Source organism: Eleutherodactylus coqui, chromosome 1, assembly GCF_035609145.1.
Source record: "Eleutherodactylus coqui strain aEleCoq1 chromosome 1, aEleCoq1.hap1, whole genome shotgun sequence".
NCBI classification, from domain to species: Eukaryota; Metazoa; Chordata; class Amphibia; order Anura; family Eleutherodactylidae; genus Eleutherodactylus; species Eleutherodactylus coqui.
Window position 1 is genome coordinate 342,512,726 of NC_089837.1, and position 19,036 is coordinate 342,531,761.

The 19,036-nt window shown below is 45.4% G+C and overlaps 1 protein-coding gene across 1 annotated transcript; it reads right to left on the reverse strand.

Moving 5' to 3' along the window:
• Positions 1 to 11,229: 11,229 nt before the first annotated feature.
• CHCHD2 (coiled-coil-helix-coiled-coil-helix domain containing 2) lies at positions 11,230 to 18,002 on the reverse strand. The gene is made up of 4 exons (XM_066576154.1): positions 17,844 to 18,002; positions 14,643 to 14,886; positions 12,562 to 12,718; positions 11,230 to 11,460 (listed from the first exon to the last, which is right to left on the reverse strand). The coding sequence occupies exons 1-4, from the start codon at positions 17,891 to 17,893 to the stop codon at positions 11,453 to 11,455; spliced, it is 459 nt and encodes a 152-aa protein (XP_066432251.1). The 5' UTR covers positions 17,894 to 18,002; the 3' UTR covers positions 11,230 to 11,452.
• Positions 18,003 to 19,036: the final 1,034 nt, after the last annotated feature.

A 19,036-nucleotide genomic window follows, 5' to 3' on the forward strand; every position in this document is an offset into this window, starting at 1 on the left:
TAAGAGAAGCCAAGTAATCTTGTAGCTATGATAGCTTTTAATGGCTAACAAAAATACATGATGTTACAGCAAGCAAGTTTTTCGGATTTTCTATGGACCCTTCATCAGGCTTAATGAAACTGATTTGGATGGGTGTCTTCTCTGCATTTGTGTATACATATATATGCCCCAGCCATTAAAAGGTATCATATCCACAAGATTACTTGGTTTCTCTTACTGAGAACATTCACATTTGCAGAAAGTAATTGCGAATGATTGCAGATATACCTTAATGTATATGTTATGGTACATTCGCACTTATGTTTGGGCTTTCAGTTATAATTCCATCTCTTGGTTCCGTTTTTGTAGCAGAAAAAGGGAAATAAATAGAGATGAGCGAGCCCACTTTGTAAGGCAGTTACTCGAGCAAGCATCGCTCTTCTCGAGTAACTGCTTAGTAATCCAAGCAGGCTCGGGTGGGCTGCGGGGGGGGGGGGGGGGAGCGGAGCCGGGGGAAGAGAGAGAGAGATCTCTCTCACTCTTCCTCCCACTCTGCTACCCCCCCCCGCAGCCCACCCAAGCCTGCTTAGATCACTAAGCAGTTACTTGAGAAGAGCGATGCTCGCTCGAGTAACTGCCTCTAGAAATCTCTAGAAATAAACATTTTCTTTGTTTTACTCATTTCAAGTAGCTGATTTCAAGTAGTGCCCATTGATTTCAAGTAGTGCTGCACAAGTTCCCTCCCCTGAGCAGCATGCAATATTCGGGAGTCTTGTGTAGACTAAAAATTATGTGAGATCAGATCTGGTGTATTTTGTCAATAATTTTGTGCTTAGAAAATTGCTAGAATTTGTACATTTCAGAAAACGTGGTGCAAGGGCTTTGAAAATTTGGTGCTCATGCTGAACCAGAGGTGTAGCTAGGTATTCCAGCACCCGGGGCAAAGATTCAGTTTGGTGCCCCCTTGACCAATTAATGAATTAATGTAACAACGTAAAGTAACCTTTTAGAAATTTTATTTTGTTTCTACATTGTGTGGTCTGGATCTTGACATCTGAGGGTAAGGCCCCACCGTATGGCTTCTGGGCAGCCGTGATGCAGCTGAAAAATGAGTGGAACAGCATGTTGCCACAGTTTGGAAATTGATTGTTATTGGGTGCCTGGTTTTGCTGGTAAGGCCACTGTTTACCTACAAAATTGTGCAGCCATTTAACAACTGATTTGAAACTGCACCAAAGAATATCTTGGAACAATTCTCAGCTGTACTGTGACTCTACTCAAAGTGGAAGGGGTGTAACCAGAGGCTCACAGACCCTAGTATAAAAATTCAGTCTGGTGCCCCTCTGTGCAACTTCTATTTATGGTTGCTGGCTACATTTCATTTGTAACTTTTAGTTTCTTCGCTGAATCTCCTAAAGTGGCACTCCGGCCGTAGAGAACCAAAGATAGCTGCACCACTTCTCTGACTACCTGATACATATTATGCATGGTATTGCAACACCGTAGAGGGATGATTCTGGGCACCTGGCTAACGTGAAGAGCTGGCAGGGTTAAGTGCTGCCATGTCACTGTAGCACCTACCGTGCTCTGGTCCCGGAGGGATGACACGCAACCAAGGCAAGTGTAGATTGCAGCCAAGCTTCGACACTTCTTTGGCTGGGAGTGCCAATAAAGGGGATGAAGAGGGCTGTAGTGGTTATCACATCGTGACGCCACCGTTCCCACACACTATTAATCTAAGCGACGGAGTAATAACACGGATACTTGTGTATAGTACCTCAGGTCCTCAGGAACGGTTAAGGCCTGGTAAAATTTACTTGAATAAACAGGTAGTTACAGGTACAATTCACTTGCAGTAATTACAGACTAGGGCTTAGAGGTTGGGAGGAAACACAGGAACAATATAGCCCTATAGTCCACATTATCTATATGTCATCGGTCCTGGAATTTGGGAGTACTCCGGAGGAAGTAAAGGGTAGAGGTCACTCCACACACACTCTGGCAGACAAAATTACTCAGAAATACGGCTTTGGGTGTCACAATTAAGTACCTCTGTGTGGTTATCCTAACGGTGGTTGGCCACACAAGAAAAATGCCTGAGGTGTGAACGGGTACCTGTTTCAGTAATGTGGGCGTTGCGTGCTCTCTCTATCTGGAAGGAACTCACTCCTCTCACATCCACTCTCCAGACGCTATGGGTAGTCGTTCCTCTTCCTCCATCTTCACCAACATGGAAGCTAAAGGTGCTACTGAAGATGGACTCTTTCCCGCTCTCAGACACTCACTTTTAGAACCTCACTTGTACCACGTAACACAGTAAGAAAGATACATTCAGCAGCAGAGCTGACAAGCAATGATTTTTGGGAGTCAACCCTTCAGACTCTGCAGCTGTGCCACACACATACAGAAAATTACATGACAGCTTTGCACAGTGCATCCACAAAAGACAGAACATGTATGACACTAATGGAGGGGAGCAGGATGGTGTTCTGGGACACTACAATATGCATCGCTAGTCTTAGACATTACATGCTGATCTGACTGGTCAACACTGCTCATGTGGGCAGCACTGGCCAATCAAAGCAGGTGTAGTGTCTAAAGGCCATCTAAGTTTGTCCAGGCCTGGAAGTTGCTTTAAGCTATATTCATATGGTGGCTATTTTAAGTGCAATTCCGCTTCAGAAATCTGTGTGGTTGCTGCAGATTTCAGACATGGATTTACATTTGTTAAAGCCACAGATCTATATGCAGACTTAGCTCCATCAATGGGAAAAATCTGTGTACGATTTTCTAAAGCTGGATCTACCTTAAGAAGTGACATGTCATTGTTTTTTCTTCCCCACACAGATTTCAAGTTCACGTGCAGAAAAAAATCTGCACTATATGCAATACCGCATGGATTTCCTTTAAAGTTATTGAGACTTCAGATGCAGATATTGCTGGGAATTGATGTGGAAATGGCGCAGATTCCACTTCAAATCCAGAATAAAAAAACACCATGAGACGATGATCTTAACGAGGTGTTCCCATCTGGGGAAACCTGTTTCAATGTGTTCGAAGTCACAAAACAATGCATAAGATGCTTCTTTCCAAAATGCTCCATTCTCCAGATATTGATTCCTCTGTACTCTGGTTGTTTACTGCTCATTGCCAGAGAAGCAGGCCATCTCTTCCATGGAAAGAAATAGCAGAGCACAGAGGTAGCTGGTGGCCGGGACGAAAACCAGTGTGCATGTGCTCCTGAGACCCGGCTTGGGGTTTAGATAAAAAAAAGTGCGCAAGGGCCAGCCAAAATCTGGAGCAATTCCTGGTTTTCCATGGAGTTATGGCCTCAAATTACAATATTTTCAAATTTACCATGGTTGTTCTAGAACCAATTTTTATAACATGAGGTCCCACTGTACATGGCTATGGGGTCTGCTATCTTGCCTCAGCAGATGTTAACAGCATTCAGACATATGCTTTACAGCTGCCACATGAATCATAGACATCTGTAGTCTGGAGATGTTTATTCACATCTGCAGAAGAATGTTCTGGCCATGCTGGTTCTGGTTCTGCTATCTGCGCAGGGAGAGGTAAATTGAGACTAAAGGGCCATTCACACGTAACAATTAATCGCTCAAAATTTGTTTAAACGACAGCAAATGAGCAATAATAATTGCGTGTAAACACGGGCATCATGCACTTTTCGTCTGAACAATGATTTTAAGGTGAACTTAAAATCAATCGTTCAGCCGCAGAGAGATAAAGTATCTCTCAATAGACCATATTCTCCATTCTTCTGTGTTCCCCACGGGAGACAGATTACATTGTATTCTGCCAGTAGCCCCGATGTGTGCAGAGCCCAGCCCACATGCTGGGCTCTGTAAACAGCTCCAGGAGGCTCTTTTGCTTGCAAATGAAGATGATAAAGTATTAATGGACATTAGTGGCTATTAAGACTTTATGCAAAATGATTGCTAAAACTTTTAATCGTTTGAATGATTATCTTTGCGTGTAAATGAGCCTTATCACTGATTGTGAACAGTGGATTCTGCGTTTTCTACATATATGTTATTTCCTGATCACACGTTTCTTTTTGTGAAGACAGCATGCAGGAATACAAACAGCATAACTAACAACTACAAACTTGCAAATGCTAGTTTGAGGAACACTTTGCTTGTATGTGAGGCTTTCAATTGTACAAGTTTGTCCAATTAAAAGCTTAACAGCTTGCTTATATACTTGGTTTCAATTCCTCACTATTTTCAATATACTTGTTGCTGTCAGTGAATGCAATTGTATCCAGTCTAGACAACGCTCTGTGAGCTTAACTGCCGGGACCTCAGACAATACACTATCAATACATCTCACACAGCTAAAAAGCGTGTTTTAGGCTATGTCCAGACAGGACGGATTTGTGCCACTACCACATCGCCTGAGCAGCGGCACTGCGCCCACTAGAGGCTGCCAGGTGCCAAATGCATTGACAGTGTTAAGAATTTGGGGGTAAGAAGGAGCACGGTGGTGGTGACATTGGCTGTAGAAATGCAGTTGCTTTGTAGTCAAATTCATTTTGGCTTTCTGTCTTTTGGCTGTAGATTTTGAGGTGGAATTTCCTGCTGCAGAAAGTCTGCAGCATTTCCACTACGTATGAACATACCCTCAGAACAGCGCAGATTCTGCTGCAGAGTTATACTATATACCGTATGTATTGTATGTTTTGGACTTTAAGGCTTTGTTCATGAGATCAATCTGCTGCGGAATTTACATACGGTCTCTATGCCACGACTGTGTTTTTTGCAGAAATGCGTCACAATTTGCAGTGGAATTTTTCGCAGCACTTCCGCTACGTGTGAACGTACCCTCAAGCAGATTTTGGTAAGGATCTTCCGCAGGTGTCACCCCTTAAATGAAAGTCATGAAATCTGCTAAGGAAAACCACAGTCTAAGTAGATCTATGGTGCGAATCCTCATGTGGATTTCACTGTTTCACATAAAGGGGGTGAATGCAGTGTTAAAATCTGTAGCATTTTGTGTGGGAACTAAGATATAAAAATGTCCATAGCCAAGACTGCAAAAGGGTAGGGCGAATTTTACAGTCCCACATACATAGCATATACTGTACAGGCTTCCCCACGTACAGAATTCTTAGATGTTATGGTCTCCACTTTCCAGCTCTCACGGCCTCTTTGATAAAGAGCAAGAGGCAGCTGCCACCTGCTGGCCAGATGAATTATGTCAGAGGCTAGTTTTAGGCTGCTATTACATGAGCTCTAGATAGAGGCAGCCGTCAGCGCACACATTTTTCACAACAATTTCAGGGCTGAATCTGCAAGCATAGGTGCAGCCCAGCAATTAGCGCTATAACCTGAGAGCTAGCAGATCGTATATACGCCCGTGTGAATGTGCCCTAAGGCCGGCTTCACACAGCCGCACAAATATTAGCCCATTTCTTTTTTGAATGGGGTCATGCAGATGAGCAATGTTTTCCTGCATGGCACTGCGATGCTATGCAGCAAACAAATCGCAGCATATTCTATCTTTCTGTGTTATCTTGCATCGCAGCGTCCATTGTTGGGAAAAGCAATGGGAGAAACTGTGACAGCCGCGCTAGAGGATTGCTTCCTCCCGAAGTGACATGAGGCTGTTTTGCCATGAAAACGCCTTGCATCCTTGGGGAATTCACATGATGGGGAGCACGATATGCGGACAGAATTCATGGCCCCATATCACGCCCACCCGTTGTGATAAAAGTGCGACGAGATTGATGGCTGAGTGATTAGGAAGATATCCAGTTTATAGGTAGTAACTGGAAATGAGCGAGCATACTCGATAAGGCAAACTACACGAGCGAGTAGTGCCTTATTCGAGTACCTGCCCGCTCGTCTCTAAAGATTCGGGTGCCGGCAGGGGGCGTGGGGGGGGGAGAGCAGGGAGGAACGGAGGGGAGATCTCTCTCCCCCTCTCTCCCCCCCGCAACTCACCTGTCACCCGCGCCAGCAGCAGAATCTTTAGAGACGAGCAGGCAGATACTCGAATAAGGCACTACTCGATCGAGTAGTTTGCCTTATCGAGTATGCTTGCTCATCTCTAGTAGTAATCAATATGATTCTTTGCCGGGACTCTTGCTTCGTCTACTAAAGTTCATTGAGCTGTTGTTACAGAAGGAGAATACTGATTTGAGCTGGAGTCATAACTCATGGTCACATCCTTGAACGTGGACAAAGAACAAGTCATTGTACGTGATCACACAAGGTGATCATGTGCTGAAATATTCTAGAAGGTCGTACTACGGCTGTGTAAGCGTGATAGTTATATGATAATTTGTGAAAGAGTACTATGCAGAACCGGAAACATTTGTGTAATAGAAAATAATATAAAAGAGGGAGATTTGCAGAGGGAATTGGGACTCTTGCAGAGGTCAAGCAGACGTGCTGACGGTGATTTCCCAGATTCCTCCTGACAATCGATACCGAGATCCCCCGATTGAGGAGTGATGCTACAAAATCCGGTGATGTATTGATGCTTACTTCTTGATTACCCATGATTGTGCATGTTTAGAATGTATTCCAGGGTATATATCATAAATAGTTATACTTATTTTACCTCAAAACTGACTCAGTATGCTTAACTAGTATGTTACTGAGGGGAAGCGGCAGTCTAATCTTGAGCAGGTAAGACACCTGTGTGAAGTTAGACTTAACCCCTATTTACACACATTTATTATCATTTGAATGAACGAACGAACAACTTTTTTGCTTTCAAATGCTGACCACTTGCATATAGAGAGAATCGTTTAACCCTTTCCAGTCCACTGTCTGAAGTCTTAAGACATTATGATTGTACAGCTTCGATGTTGGAAGACGTCCGTCAGGGTTCTCTTACTGTATATTGCCGGCCTCTCTGCTGTCTGCGCATATCAAACGTGTCACCTTATGCAGTACTGGCTTTAGCCAGCAGATAGCACTGTTGTAAAATGGCAGAAAAAGAGTAAGCCCCTAGGAAAACCAGGATACAAGTTGGATTGGAAAGGGTTAACATCCTTGCCATTTCCCTCGGTAGCTATGTAAGCATGTATATAGCTCCATTCATTCTGACATCACTGCAGGGGGAAAAAAAGCAACCTCCGCAGTAACAGCCAGAGAGGGACTTGGGATCTTGCATATAACTTGTGATCCTGGTACAACCCCTTTAAATTTACTTTGGAATCTTGATCAACAAAACTTTTCAAATCTTCGTGACATTATCTTCTTCCTCTGCGATATTATCCCGCAAAGAGTTGGCATTAAGATTGACTAATAGCTGTATGCAAATACTGGACTGGTAGGAGCATCAAATCCAGGGACCGTCAGCTGCAAAGTGCAAACCATTTCGATGGTGCGCGGCCTCAATCTTCCGGTATAATTGAGGTTAGTGGGCTCCTTCACCCTCGCCCTGATAATATGCCATATGTGGTAAAGCAGGCAGCTGGTTCTTTTCTTTAGCTGTTTCAATCTTCTAGGGAAATCAGCAGGAAGACCAGCGTCCACTTTGTCTAACAGCATTTTTTAGCTCCCTGAGATGCACAGATTCTCCCTACCTCTGGAAGTGCAAACCTCTCCGCTTTATTTTCAATATTCAAAATCTCCACAAATGACAATTTCTTGTGTGCAATCTTATTACTGATCCGCAGATGAGAAGTAATCTGTTTTATTCAGAAGACCAGCAAACTAGCCGCATCCAGTTGTGTATCCTATGAATGTTAATTATGCTTTACTTGATAGCTTGGTAGGATCATCTGATGAAGTGCAGCTCACCTCCATGCAAGATACGGTGCGCCAGCCTGAGACAGCCTGACCCTCTACATCACCCAGGTGTGCCCTGCTATTCTGAATATATGGCCACTGCCCTCCCAGCACTTCACCCGTTATGGAGGTTCTACAACGGAACCATTCTTGTACATGTCTGGTATGGTTTTCTAATGAAGATATTTTCACCAATTAGTTGCATCTGTTTCTTTTCCGCAGAGAAAAATACACCGTGGATCCACATTTAGAGAGGTGAAATCTGCAGCATAAACTAACATGTTGCAGATTCAAAATGCGCCCCGCAGGTCAGTTTACGATGTGGATCTCCAGCAACATGGCAAGAATTCTCAAAACCTACTTCACATCTGCCACATGTGAACATACCATTAAAAAGTGGTATTCCGGTTCCAATACGTTATTCTCCATCCATGGAATAGAGCATAACTAGCTGATTGGCGAGGGTCAGACCGCCAGGACCTCCACTGATCACAAGAATGGAGGCAGGTCGCGTACCTTCAGAGCTCTCACCAAAATGAACGGAGCGAAGTTTGCCTGCCCGATGTGCGCTTCCTTCGTTCAGGGACCGACTAGGCCCTCGTTCTGGTTAGCAGTGGGGAACCCAGGGGTTGGACCGCTACCGAACATCTGTAGCTAGGGGATAACTGTAATACCCCTTTCAAAGGTAATTGAGTCAATATGGGGACAATCCTAAGCAGGCCCCTTATCTCTTGGCTAGAGTAGTCTCATATCTACCTGACCTCTATTACAGTCAAGTCTACAGATGAGACAATACTTAAACTATCCTCTGTGGTAGGGCAGGAAGAAAAATTAACACGGTCAGGTTTCCCCACAGTTAACAGGTGATGACTGGGGTCCCAGCGGGGGGGCACTAATCAGTTTAGTGTCAAGGGACCCTTCTAATGAGTAATAATTGTTCAACTGTTTTGTTCAACTGTTTTCAGAAACAGCAGAGGGTTCATAAAGGTTTTCAAAAAAAAAAAAAAAAAAATTTCCATGACAAAATCTTGATTTTCAATTACACTCGCGTAACTCAAAATACACCGAATCAAAGGTTTAGGGCTTCTTCACGCTGGCGATCGCGATATCACTGCATGAAAGTCACGATTTTTTCCTTGTGATTTTTGAGCATCAAAACTTTTTCCTCGCAAAAACATGGCTGCCACTTGCGGTTTTCTCAAGCGATTTTGCAGCAATTTTTTAAGCGCGAAAGTCAATACAAGTTTCTAATGATAAGAATGCATCGCATAAAAAACACATGTTCCTGCTTCGCGATGCAAAAGGAGGCTTCATAAGAAACCATAGGAGAAAAAACAAAAGGACAAGCCGTGATTTTTTTTTTCTCGCAACACGAGTGAAAACATTGCAAATGTGAAGGAAACAATCGAAAATCATTGGTTTCATAATTCAGCGCTTTCACTCACTCTCACATCTCTCCAAAAATGTGCGACTTTCTCACACCCTTAATGTTTTTATATTCAAAAATAATAAAAAAGACGCACACTGCTAGCCAAGCTATCTCCAAATATCTATCTATATCTATAGAGATTATATCTTTTTTTTATTATTAAAAAATCCCCATCTGTGAGAGGCCGGTTGAGAACAAAAATTTCAATGCACTTCAAAATCGGAAATATTTTTTGTATTTTTAAGACTGAGTATTGGGATTCTTGTGCGTTTTTAATTCTGTTTATCCAGAACAATTTCTTTATTCCTTTGGCTTATAGTGTTAGACACAATACTGGATTGTAATGGAATAAAGAAATTGTTTTGGACAAACGTAACTAAAACAGACAAAAATCTCAGAAAATCTAATTACTCAGAAAAAAAATCCATGAAAAATCTGAAAATTCTATGACATTTCCAGATATTCCATGACTCATCAAATTCCAGGTTTTCCATGACACGTATGAACCCTGCAGCACCACATCTGTCCATGGGCCGTGTATGGTATTGCAGTTCAGCTTCAGTAACTAGTACAGGGATAAAATATAAGGACAGATGTGGAGCGGTTTCTGGAAAACGGTAGATCATTTTTTAAAGTTTTCGACAAACCCCTTTAAAGGGGTTGTCCCGCGGCAGCAAGTGGGTCTATACACTTCTGTATGGCCATATTAATGCACTTTGTAATGTACATTGTGCATTAATTATGAGCCATACAGAAGTTATAAGAAGTTTTTCACTTACCTGCTCCGTTGCTAGCGTCCTCGTTTCCATGGAGGCTGTCTAATTTTCGGCGTCTAATGGCCAAATTAGACGCGCTTGCGCAGTCCGGGTCTTCTTCTTTTCTCAATGGGGCTCCGTGTAGCTCCGCCCCGTCACGTGCCGATTCCAGCCAATCAGGAGGCTGGAATCGGCACTGGACCGCACAGAAGCCCTGCGGTCCACCGAGGAAGAAGATCCCGGCGGCCATCTTCAACCGGTAAGTAAGAAGTCACCGGAGCGCGGGGATTCAGGTAAGCGCTGTCCGGTGTTCTTTTTTAACCCCTGCATCGGGGTTGTCTCGCGCCGAACGGGAGGGGGGGGTTTGAAAAAAAAAAAAAACCCGTTTCGGCGCGGGACAACCCCTTTAAGCTGCAGAAGAGTTTCTTTGGCTACCAACACTTGTCATGTGTCCACGTTGTGCACGAGAGGTTCGAGTGCTACTTGCATTGGACACCTGTCTGTGTGCTGTCCGCTATATGAAAGGCCTGCACATAGACACGCATTTGCATCTTCCCATGCTTGTCCATGATGCGGATAAGATGACATGCAATGAGTTTTTGCACGTGGAAAGAACAGTAATGAGTTACCATGGACAGCACATGGACCCAAATACCCCAATATACCAAAGGCCTTACTGTGACAACAAAACCAAGTACAATCCCACACACGCCGTTATTACATTTGTGACCACCACAGAAAAAAAACTAAAAATCTTGCTGATTGCTAGAGTCCCACTTACATGCTGTAATGCCATATAGAAGAGAACACCTTTTTTGAGGTGTTTCAAATCCAATTACTTAAACTGGGGGGTGGGGAATGGAACTGCAATTAACTTTTTCTGATCCAATGTCTGACATCTTTCGAAATTATGGTTTGGCCTTTACAGGTCTGATGTCGGAAAACATCAAAGACAGGGTTTTTTAACTGGATTTGCTTGACTGCTCTGCTGTTAGAGTCTGCCTGACGCGGTACGTATTGTAGTACTGGCTTAAGCCTGCAGATAGCGCCAGCTGTTTCTCGGCAGATGAGTATGCAGGTGGTAGAAAATGGGCTTGGAAAGGGTTAAAACCATAAGCAAGTAAGTGTGTGTTTTCCATAGTGGACCTTTTGTAGAAAGCCAGCACCCGGTCCTACAGCGTGTGCAGAAAGCACTGATCTGTGATATACTGCCCACATGGGTAACGGTCATCTCTGTACATACACTTTGGTTTCTCAATTATTTGATAATTTACCACAAAAGTGAATGAAGGCGTGATAGTCCCGATTCGGAAAGGGTTTATTTAAATAGAAAGAAAAATCATGACATCACAGACAGATCCATCCTGCCAGAGATCGCTCTCCAAATCTCTCACACCTCCCTGGCAATAATTGAGGCGTTCACATAACATTTGCTAAGTGTGTTGTGTCTTGGTCTCTTCTGGAAGTCTTCAGGCCCAGAAAATCTACTTAAGAGGAACATCTATTGTTGAATCAAATGTTCATTAGAAACCTGCAAAAAAACAACAAAAAGTAAAAACCTGTAAATTTGTAGCTACATACCACTGTCTGTGTGTAAGGCCTCATGTCCACTAGTACGCACGGAGTCCACTGCTGAATCCCACAGTGGAATCCGTGCATGCCCATGGCCATGGAGAGGGAAGAGACATTTTCTTACCTCTCCGGATCCAGCGAGGCTCCCCTCAATGCCGGATGGATCTTCTTTCTTCTGCCCGGCACGCCAGCGCCGTGCACACTTTTTTTTTTTCTTCTTTTCAATCTCCTGCTCTCCCGCGGATTTGCAGCACAGCACAACAGCTACGGGTGTGCCGCAGATACAGACGGCTTCCATTGACTTCAATGGAAGACGTTCGTGCCGGTGATCCGCAGGAAAATGGAGCATGCTGCGATTTCTTCCCGCACGTGCGAGCCGTACACTATTATACTCACACTAATGGTATTTTTTTCATTACGTATAATACGCAAGTAAAAAAATGCAGCATGTTCTATTTTACCGCATATTATGTGATAGAGCCCTATGAGTGCATACTAAACGCTGTACATAGTTCCATTGCGTGCGTGCAGCGTTTATATGGAACATCACTAAGCGACAGGGAGGGAAGTTGAAAAAAATAAAGTAAAAATGAAGCCAGGAAGAACTACACATGACGACGTGCATGAGATACGCTGTCGTGCACAGTCAAAAATCTCTGCCATACGCAGCGATATACCGGCTCACACAGCAGTAAAACGCTGCATTCTGTATGTGAGAGCCCTGCCTTAACCTCAGGTGCACTTGGGCTCTCCTGCTTTTACATTTCCCAGAACCAAAGATTTGGGGGGTTTATACAGTGCATGTAATCTATAGACGAAAAGACATTTATGAGGCTTTTTTGCGCTGTTGCCCGTCACTTAGGGGTCTGCAGCCATACAGCATCAGTGAAGTACATGCTTAGGGGAAGAGGCGGTAGACCAAACTCATCACAATGATCCTGTACAATGTCCTCCGTGTCTGGACTGTGTTGTAGCAGCTCTTACCATTAGTGTAACACTTTATGCGCATTTAAGACAAAATACCAATAGCGTTGTGATCGGTTAGTCAGAAAGGTCTTACCATTTGCGAAGCGGCATTGTTTGAGCACCTCGGAGAAGCCCTCGCACAGCTTCAGGTCGCTCTGGTTCTGAGCGCACTCCAAGAACTGCTTCAGCTCATACTGGCACGGCGTGCTCTGAGACGGCTGCTGGTACGCCGGCTGGGAAGCCACGGGCTCCTGAAATAAGGGCATATGTTACAAAGGACTACAGAAGGAAAGCAAAACTTCAAGAACATCATAGAAGTCTAAACAAATATGTAACAGTATTCCAAGGGGCCGTCTGCTCTAAGGCCGGGTTCACATCTGCATCGGAACCTCCAGCTCAAAGTACCGGCAGAAAAAAAAAGGGTTGCATGTAGCGCTTATCCTTCCATTGAAAAGCCAGGTGGACACAAGGCGAAGCCATTCAGCTGTGGGGACTCCACTTTCCTGCTCCCTGAATGGAGCAGGGAACCAGAAAACCTCTAAGGCCTCCTTCCCACGAACGGATTTACGCCGCGTAAATTCGCGGCAAAAATCCGCTGCGTTGCCCCCTGCTATTAGGTTCTATTGAACCTAATAGCACAATGCTCACGATGCGGAATTCCACCTCGGAATTTCGCACCGTGAAATCTCCCGTCCTCACCCACAGCATGCTCTATTTGCCGCGGGTGTACGTGCTGACGGCTTCCATTGCAGTCAATAGAAGCCGTCCGTTCACGCTATCTCCCACTGTAACACAGCGGAAGATAGCGTGAAAACGCTTTCCCGCCTACCCCCGCCGCGTCACGTGACACGGCCGGCCGCGTCATGTGACGCGGTGGGAGTGTCACATGACGCGACGGCGGTGGGCGGGGAAGCGTCTTCACGCTATCTTCCGCTGGTAAGTATGGGGTCTCTGGGGGGCGCCGTGACGGGCTTCACTGCGGAATATTCCGCTGCGGAGCCCGTCACGCTCGTGTGAAGCCGGCCAAATACATAGAAAAGTAAACAGATAAAAGTATAGCTGATGTAATAGCAGGTCATGCACAGAAATTCACGTGGCTTTCTTTTAAACTTCATTAACAATCTGATAAATACAAAAAGGTAACATACAAGGGACTGTTACGTAATATACATGTTATTTTAATACATCCTAAAGAAAAACCTGCTAGCTAGATTACAGCGTTTTTCCATTATAGTATTGGCTGACAATTGTCCTTACCAGAAAATATATAAAAGCAATGTACAGGGGGTAGACAAAAATACGGAAACACCTATGAAATGCATGCTTTAGGGCTAATGCCCAGGGCTGGATTACTGCCACGTGAAACGCGGTGGAAATCCACGACGTTATCCTGCAGCTATTAGGTTCTATTGAGCCTGACAGATCAATGTTCACGCTGGGGAATTCTACCGCAGAATTCCGCAGAGTGAAAGAAACGTTCTAATTGCCGCGGAAAAACGCATGTCCGGCCTCCATTGTAGTCAATGAAAGCCGGACGTCGCACAGTACTTCCGCTGTGAGCACAGCAGAAGTATCACGTGATTACACATCATCGCCCACTGCCGTCGCGTCATGCGCTGTACTGTGCAGGCACATCGGATGGGACTTGTGCGATAGATCCAGAGAGGTGAGCATGGGGTCGGGGGGGGGGGGGGGGGCTGTGACGGACTCTGCTGCGATAGTCCGCTGGCGGAATCCATCACGGCCGTGGGCATGAGGCCTTAAGTTACATGTGGTTATAAAGCATATTTCTATAAGACATGTAGAAACCAATTTTAAGTGGAGGTAATATGCCACAGATGCAGCCAGGGAGAAGTGACCATCTGCTCAAGTAACAAGATTCTATTGGTCTGGGGTTTGAGTCACTCGGCTACTGTTACCAGCTGCTTCCAAAACCAACCAGAGCAGGGCAGGAGGTGAAGTAAACACAAATTTGGTAGGAAAGCTCTGAGCCAAGCAGGGGGCAAAAGAGCAGCTCAGTGCTAATGTTTAAAATCCCATGTATTTTGTATGGTGCTTCCATATTTTTGTCCACCCCCTGTATGTGGCTGACACTATACTAAGGGTGAGATATTCTGTTTATCACATACATTATACAAAAACCTCCCTGTATTCAAACCAACCCAAGTATATTACCTGGTAAGTTATATCTGCTCTTTCAGTCTCAGAATTGCTTCCTCCACCAAAGCCTCCAGTCATGGCATGTCCTAATGTGTGTCCTATCGCAGAACCAACTGCCACACCTGCCGCTGTGGTTGCCATCTGTGCCATGAGACCCGGCTGCCTAGGGGCCGCTGCTGGTCCAACTGCGGAAGGTGCAGCAGCTGCGGGCACAGGTGCAGGCCTCATCGGAGGAGCAGGTCTCATCACAGGAGCCCGGCTGTGGGAGGGAAGAGAACATCATCAGTTACTGCATCCTTACGATGGAGGTTTTATAGGTTCTACTCATTATGAGTTTCTGGCTATTTCAGTAAAGTCGTAGTTTTGCACAAATCCCAGTTAAAAAAAGGAAATAATAAAGTTTGGCCACAATGTGTGAACTCGCCCTCCATATTTTTCTGGACTCGAGTGAACATGATCCCCGGGCTGTCCAAGCAAATTGGCTGTGTACACTCTTGTGGATATGACTGTCATACATGCCAACACGTTACACAACAGGCAGACATGTAACGCCTCGATAACTAGTACTTACTGCTATAATATTGCATCAGTCAGAGATCAACTTCGCTTCGTTAGGCCGGGTTCACATGGAGCGGAATTGCTGTGGATTTTCCATGGGGATCCTCCGCACAGAAACTCCCCTGCATTTACGTAGCAGCAAAGTGGACAAGATTTTACAAAGATCCCTTCTTGATCTCTGCACTGGCTGTGACAGGAAAGCCAGCGGTTATTGAAATGAGCCAAACTACGAGCTACTATTATGGGCAACCGAAGGGCCATACCACACGCCCGAAATCAGGTCAGCAAGGGAGGATCCAACCTTGGGCTGGGCCCACACAACTGGAGTTGAATTGTGGATTCCATGATCGCTGTCTGCGTGTATGATACGAGGGCAATCAAAATGCATGGACTTCGCTGGTTTGCGGGTAAAAATGGCAGATTCTGTAAGTGTAAAAAAAAATTGTAGCAAGCTCTATTTTATGGCGGGTTCTGTGCGTATAAGTGTGATAGATTTGTATGGATGCGCCGCACAGCTGGTCTGTGCATGCGCAGAAGACCTGTGCGGCGCGAGCACGCCGGAGCGGCCCCTTCAACGGGACAGAAGAGGCAGACTGCGCAAGCGCGTCTAATCCACGCAGAAGGCGGCTTCAGTCGTCGCCATGGAGACGGGGACGCCAACACCGGAGGGGGTAAGTGTATAACTTCTGTATGGCCAATATTTAATGCACGATGTATATTACAAAGTGCATTAATATGGCCATACAGAAGTGTTTACCTTTACTTCATTTTGCGGGACAACCCCTTTAATAGTAGCCTAAGAAATATTTACTAACGTCCTGCACAATCCCTTCATTCAATACCTACAAAAGGGAAGTCAACTCTATATGACCAATTAACCCCTTAAGGGCATGGCCCTTCTTTTCTTACCATTTTTGGTCTTTCCGGACCCATTAAAAAAAAAACAACCCATAACTCTTATTTATCCATCGACGTCGCTGTATGAGGGCTTGTTATTTGCGGGACGAGTTATATTTTTCAATGGTGCTATTTAATGTACCATATAATGTACTGAAAAGCTTTTTAAAAATTCTAAATGGAGTAAAATGAAAAAAAAACAAAAAAATTATGGCATCTTTCAGTGCGTCTTGTTTCTACAGCACACAAACTGCAACAAACATGACATGATAACTTTATTCTATGGGTCAGTACTATTACTATTTGTATAGGTTTTTTTTTTTTAAATCAAAGATTTTTTTTTATCATATTCTGTCGACGTCTTCTGACAGCCATAGCTTTTTTCCGTGGAAATAGTTGTTTGCGGGCTGATTTTGTGCGGGACGTCCGGTAGTTACTATAGGCTCCATTCTGGAGTACATATGTTTACATCGCTTTTATTACATCTTTTCTTGGGAGACGGGTGACCAAAAAAAAAAGCGCACAATTTTGGCACTGTTTTTTCGGACGTTCACCATGCGGGGTAAATTATGTGTTACTTTGACAGATCAGACTTTTATGGACGCGGCGATACTAAATATGTATATTATTCAGAGGTTATAAATATGCCAAAAAACCAGCATTTAAAACGTATTCGTTTTTATTCTTTTTTAATAATTGGCAAACCTTTTTAAAACTTTACGTTTTTTTGTAGTCCCCAGAGAGGGCAAGAACATGTGATGCTTTGATCGCTCCTGCAGTATGATGTAAGGCCATAGCATTACATCATACTGCGATTGGGCAGACCGTCTATCAAGCTACGCCGCAGGCAATGGTTAGATAGGCATTCTGCAATGACAGCTGTGGGGCCTTTCAGAAGGCTCCCAGTTGCCATGACAACTGTACGGCAACCCACGGAACAGTGCGGGACCCCCGAACATCAGTCAAGTCATTTAAATGGTTAACAGCTCTGAGGAGCGGCATTACTTATCGGAGCTGTTGCGGTCAGGTGATGGCTATAAGAAACAGCCGGCACCCACGTTGTATGGAGTGGGGTCCACCTGCAATCGCCCCCAAGTACGCCCTGCAGCGTTAAGGGGTTAACAGATCGCTCAGTCCCCAATGGCTGCAGCTCCTGTTACACAACCACAAGACCCCGATTATCGTTCACCGGAGTGACATCAGCGGCTCATTTGCCCTCGGGCCACCAGTTTAGATTGCGCAGTTGTGGCGGAGAGCAGTGTGGGCCGTCATCTTCCTGTGCGACACTCGGCCATCAGTGTATAAACGGAACGAGAAACGCGCGAACAGGACAGTTGTATGCCGGCTGCAACTGAATGCCAAGTGTGAACCACAGGATCCTCCTCCACCAGCTCACACTAAGCAACCAGCGCAGACTTTGGGTCATTTGAACAGTTAAGGGTGATGGCAGAGCTATATGTGATCCCCAGTGTGACCCCCAGACACAGGAGGGACCGGCCACCACATCACTGGCGCCCCGGGCTGCATCCACTTCTATGGGGTTCTAATGACATTGGTCTCTGCAGCTACAGAGGAGCCGGGTGGCCGACTACTCGGTATGTGCGACATGACTAGTCCCCAGACCCCGGAGTGTGGGCGGCGCTAGTCCCTCCAGGACTGCTGACCACACGTGACACAACAGAGCCGGCTCTGGAGGACTCCTAATGCCGGGAGACACAGGGCCGCGCCACGCTGGCTCTACCTCCCCCTAACACCCCGTACCTGGCCGGCGGGGCCATCCGCGAAGTCCGGCTGCGGCTTCCTCTCGGCATGACTAGACGCGCTGGTCGCTGCTCGTCCTTCAGCACACGGGGTACTTACAACGTGATTGCGTCACGCAGCCTGCCGAGCACTTATAAGATCTCTGACGTACACCGTAGCCACGCCCTCCACGTAACTAGCCCCGCCTACCACGTGGACTTCTAGAAAATGTCTCCGCAGTCGGCAACGTGAAGGTCAAAGCGTGACGCAACAGAAAGTAACCTCCGCGGCGGATGTGGAGACAGCAGAGATGGCTTTGTACAGGGTACAGCGGCGACCACTAGGACCAGGCTGGAGTAAGGGGTTTTACCCTATTTCCCCTTCAGCTACCAAAGTTATTTTTGGTACTTTTTTCTGTTTTATTGGGGGGGTAAAAAAAAAGCTAAAATTAAATTTTATTTGTGTAAATATACTTAACAAAACAAAAACTAAAGAGTGGGAATGGGTTCCTTCTTGTGTTTGACATTTTGATATATAGTATGTATAGTCTTAGGGCTTATTTCGGCTTGGTTTTCACACCAAGCCGATATGTCCCCCCCTTGTCTGGAGGGGGGAGGGGGAGGATGGAAGAGCCAGGAGCAGGAACTGAGCTCCAGCCCCTTCCCCCTATTTTCAATGGGAGGGGTCGGATGGGGGTGGAGCTAAGCAACAGTTACTTAGCTCTACCCCCTTCTATTGCAGATAGTGGAGAGGGGGAGGGAGCTCAGTTCCTGCTCCTGGCTCTTCCATCCTCCCCCCTGCAGACAAGGACACTGTATATCGGCTCGGTGTGAAAACCGAGCCCATATACGGTCGTCTGAACTAGCCCTAAGAATACAGGGCGCACACAGCAACTTTTTATAACTTTTTTTTTGCCATATATGTCCAAGATGTCATAAGACCTGAGAGTCACTTTTATTTGACACTTGCCTTGTAGTCCCAGTTACAGGAAAAACATCCCCCTGTAGTGAAAATAGTCACTGGCAGAGCTGATCAGGGTCTGGTAGCATCCTTGAGCTTTGCTGTAACAGGGAGATTCCGGTGGTCATGTGATCACCAGATCACATAGTGGAGGTAATATTGCCACTTTTTAGTACATACCACTCAATGAGGGCTATGTAGGTTAGAAACCACTTCCCCCTCCTCCTCCGGGCCCTCTGCCGAAAACCTGGCCT

Bases quoted from the DNA above. Each gene is read 5' to 3' on its own strand.
- CHCHD2 (XM_066576154.1), bottom strand. From the start codon at position 17,893: ATGCCGAGAGGAAGCCGCAGCCGGACTTCGCGGATGGCCCCGCCGGCC. The intron at 14,887-17,843 runs GTACGGGGTGTT...TCCCTCCCACAG, and splicing joins CGGATGGCCCCGCCGGCCAG to CCGGGCTCCTGTGATGAGAC. The intron at 12,719-14,642 runs GTAATATACTTG...CCCTTATTTCAG, and splicing joins GAGCAGATATAACTTACCAG to GAGCCCGTGGCTTCCCAGCC.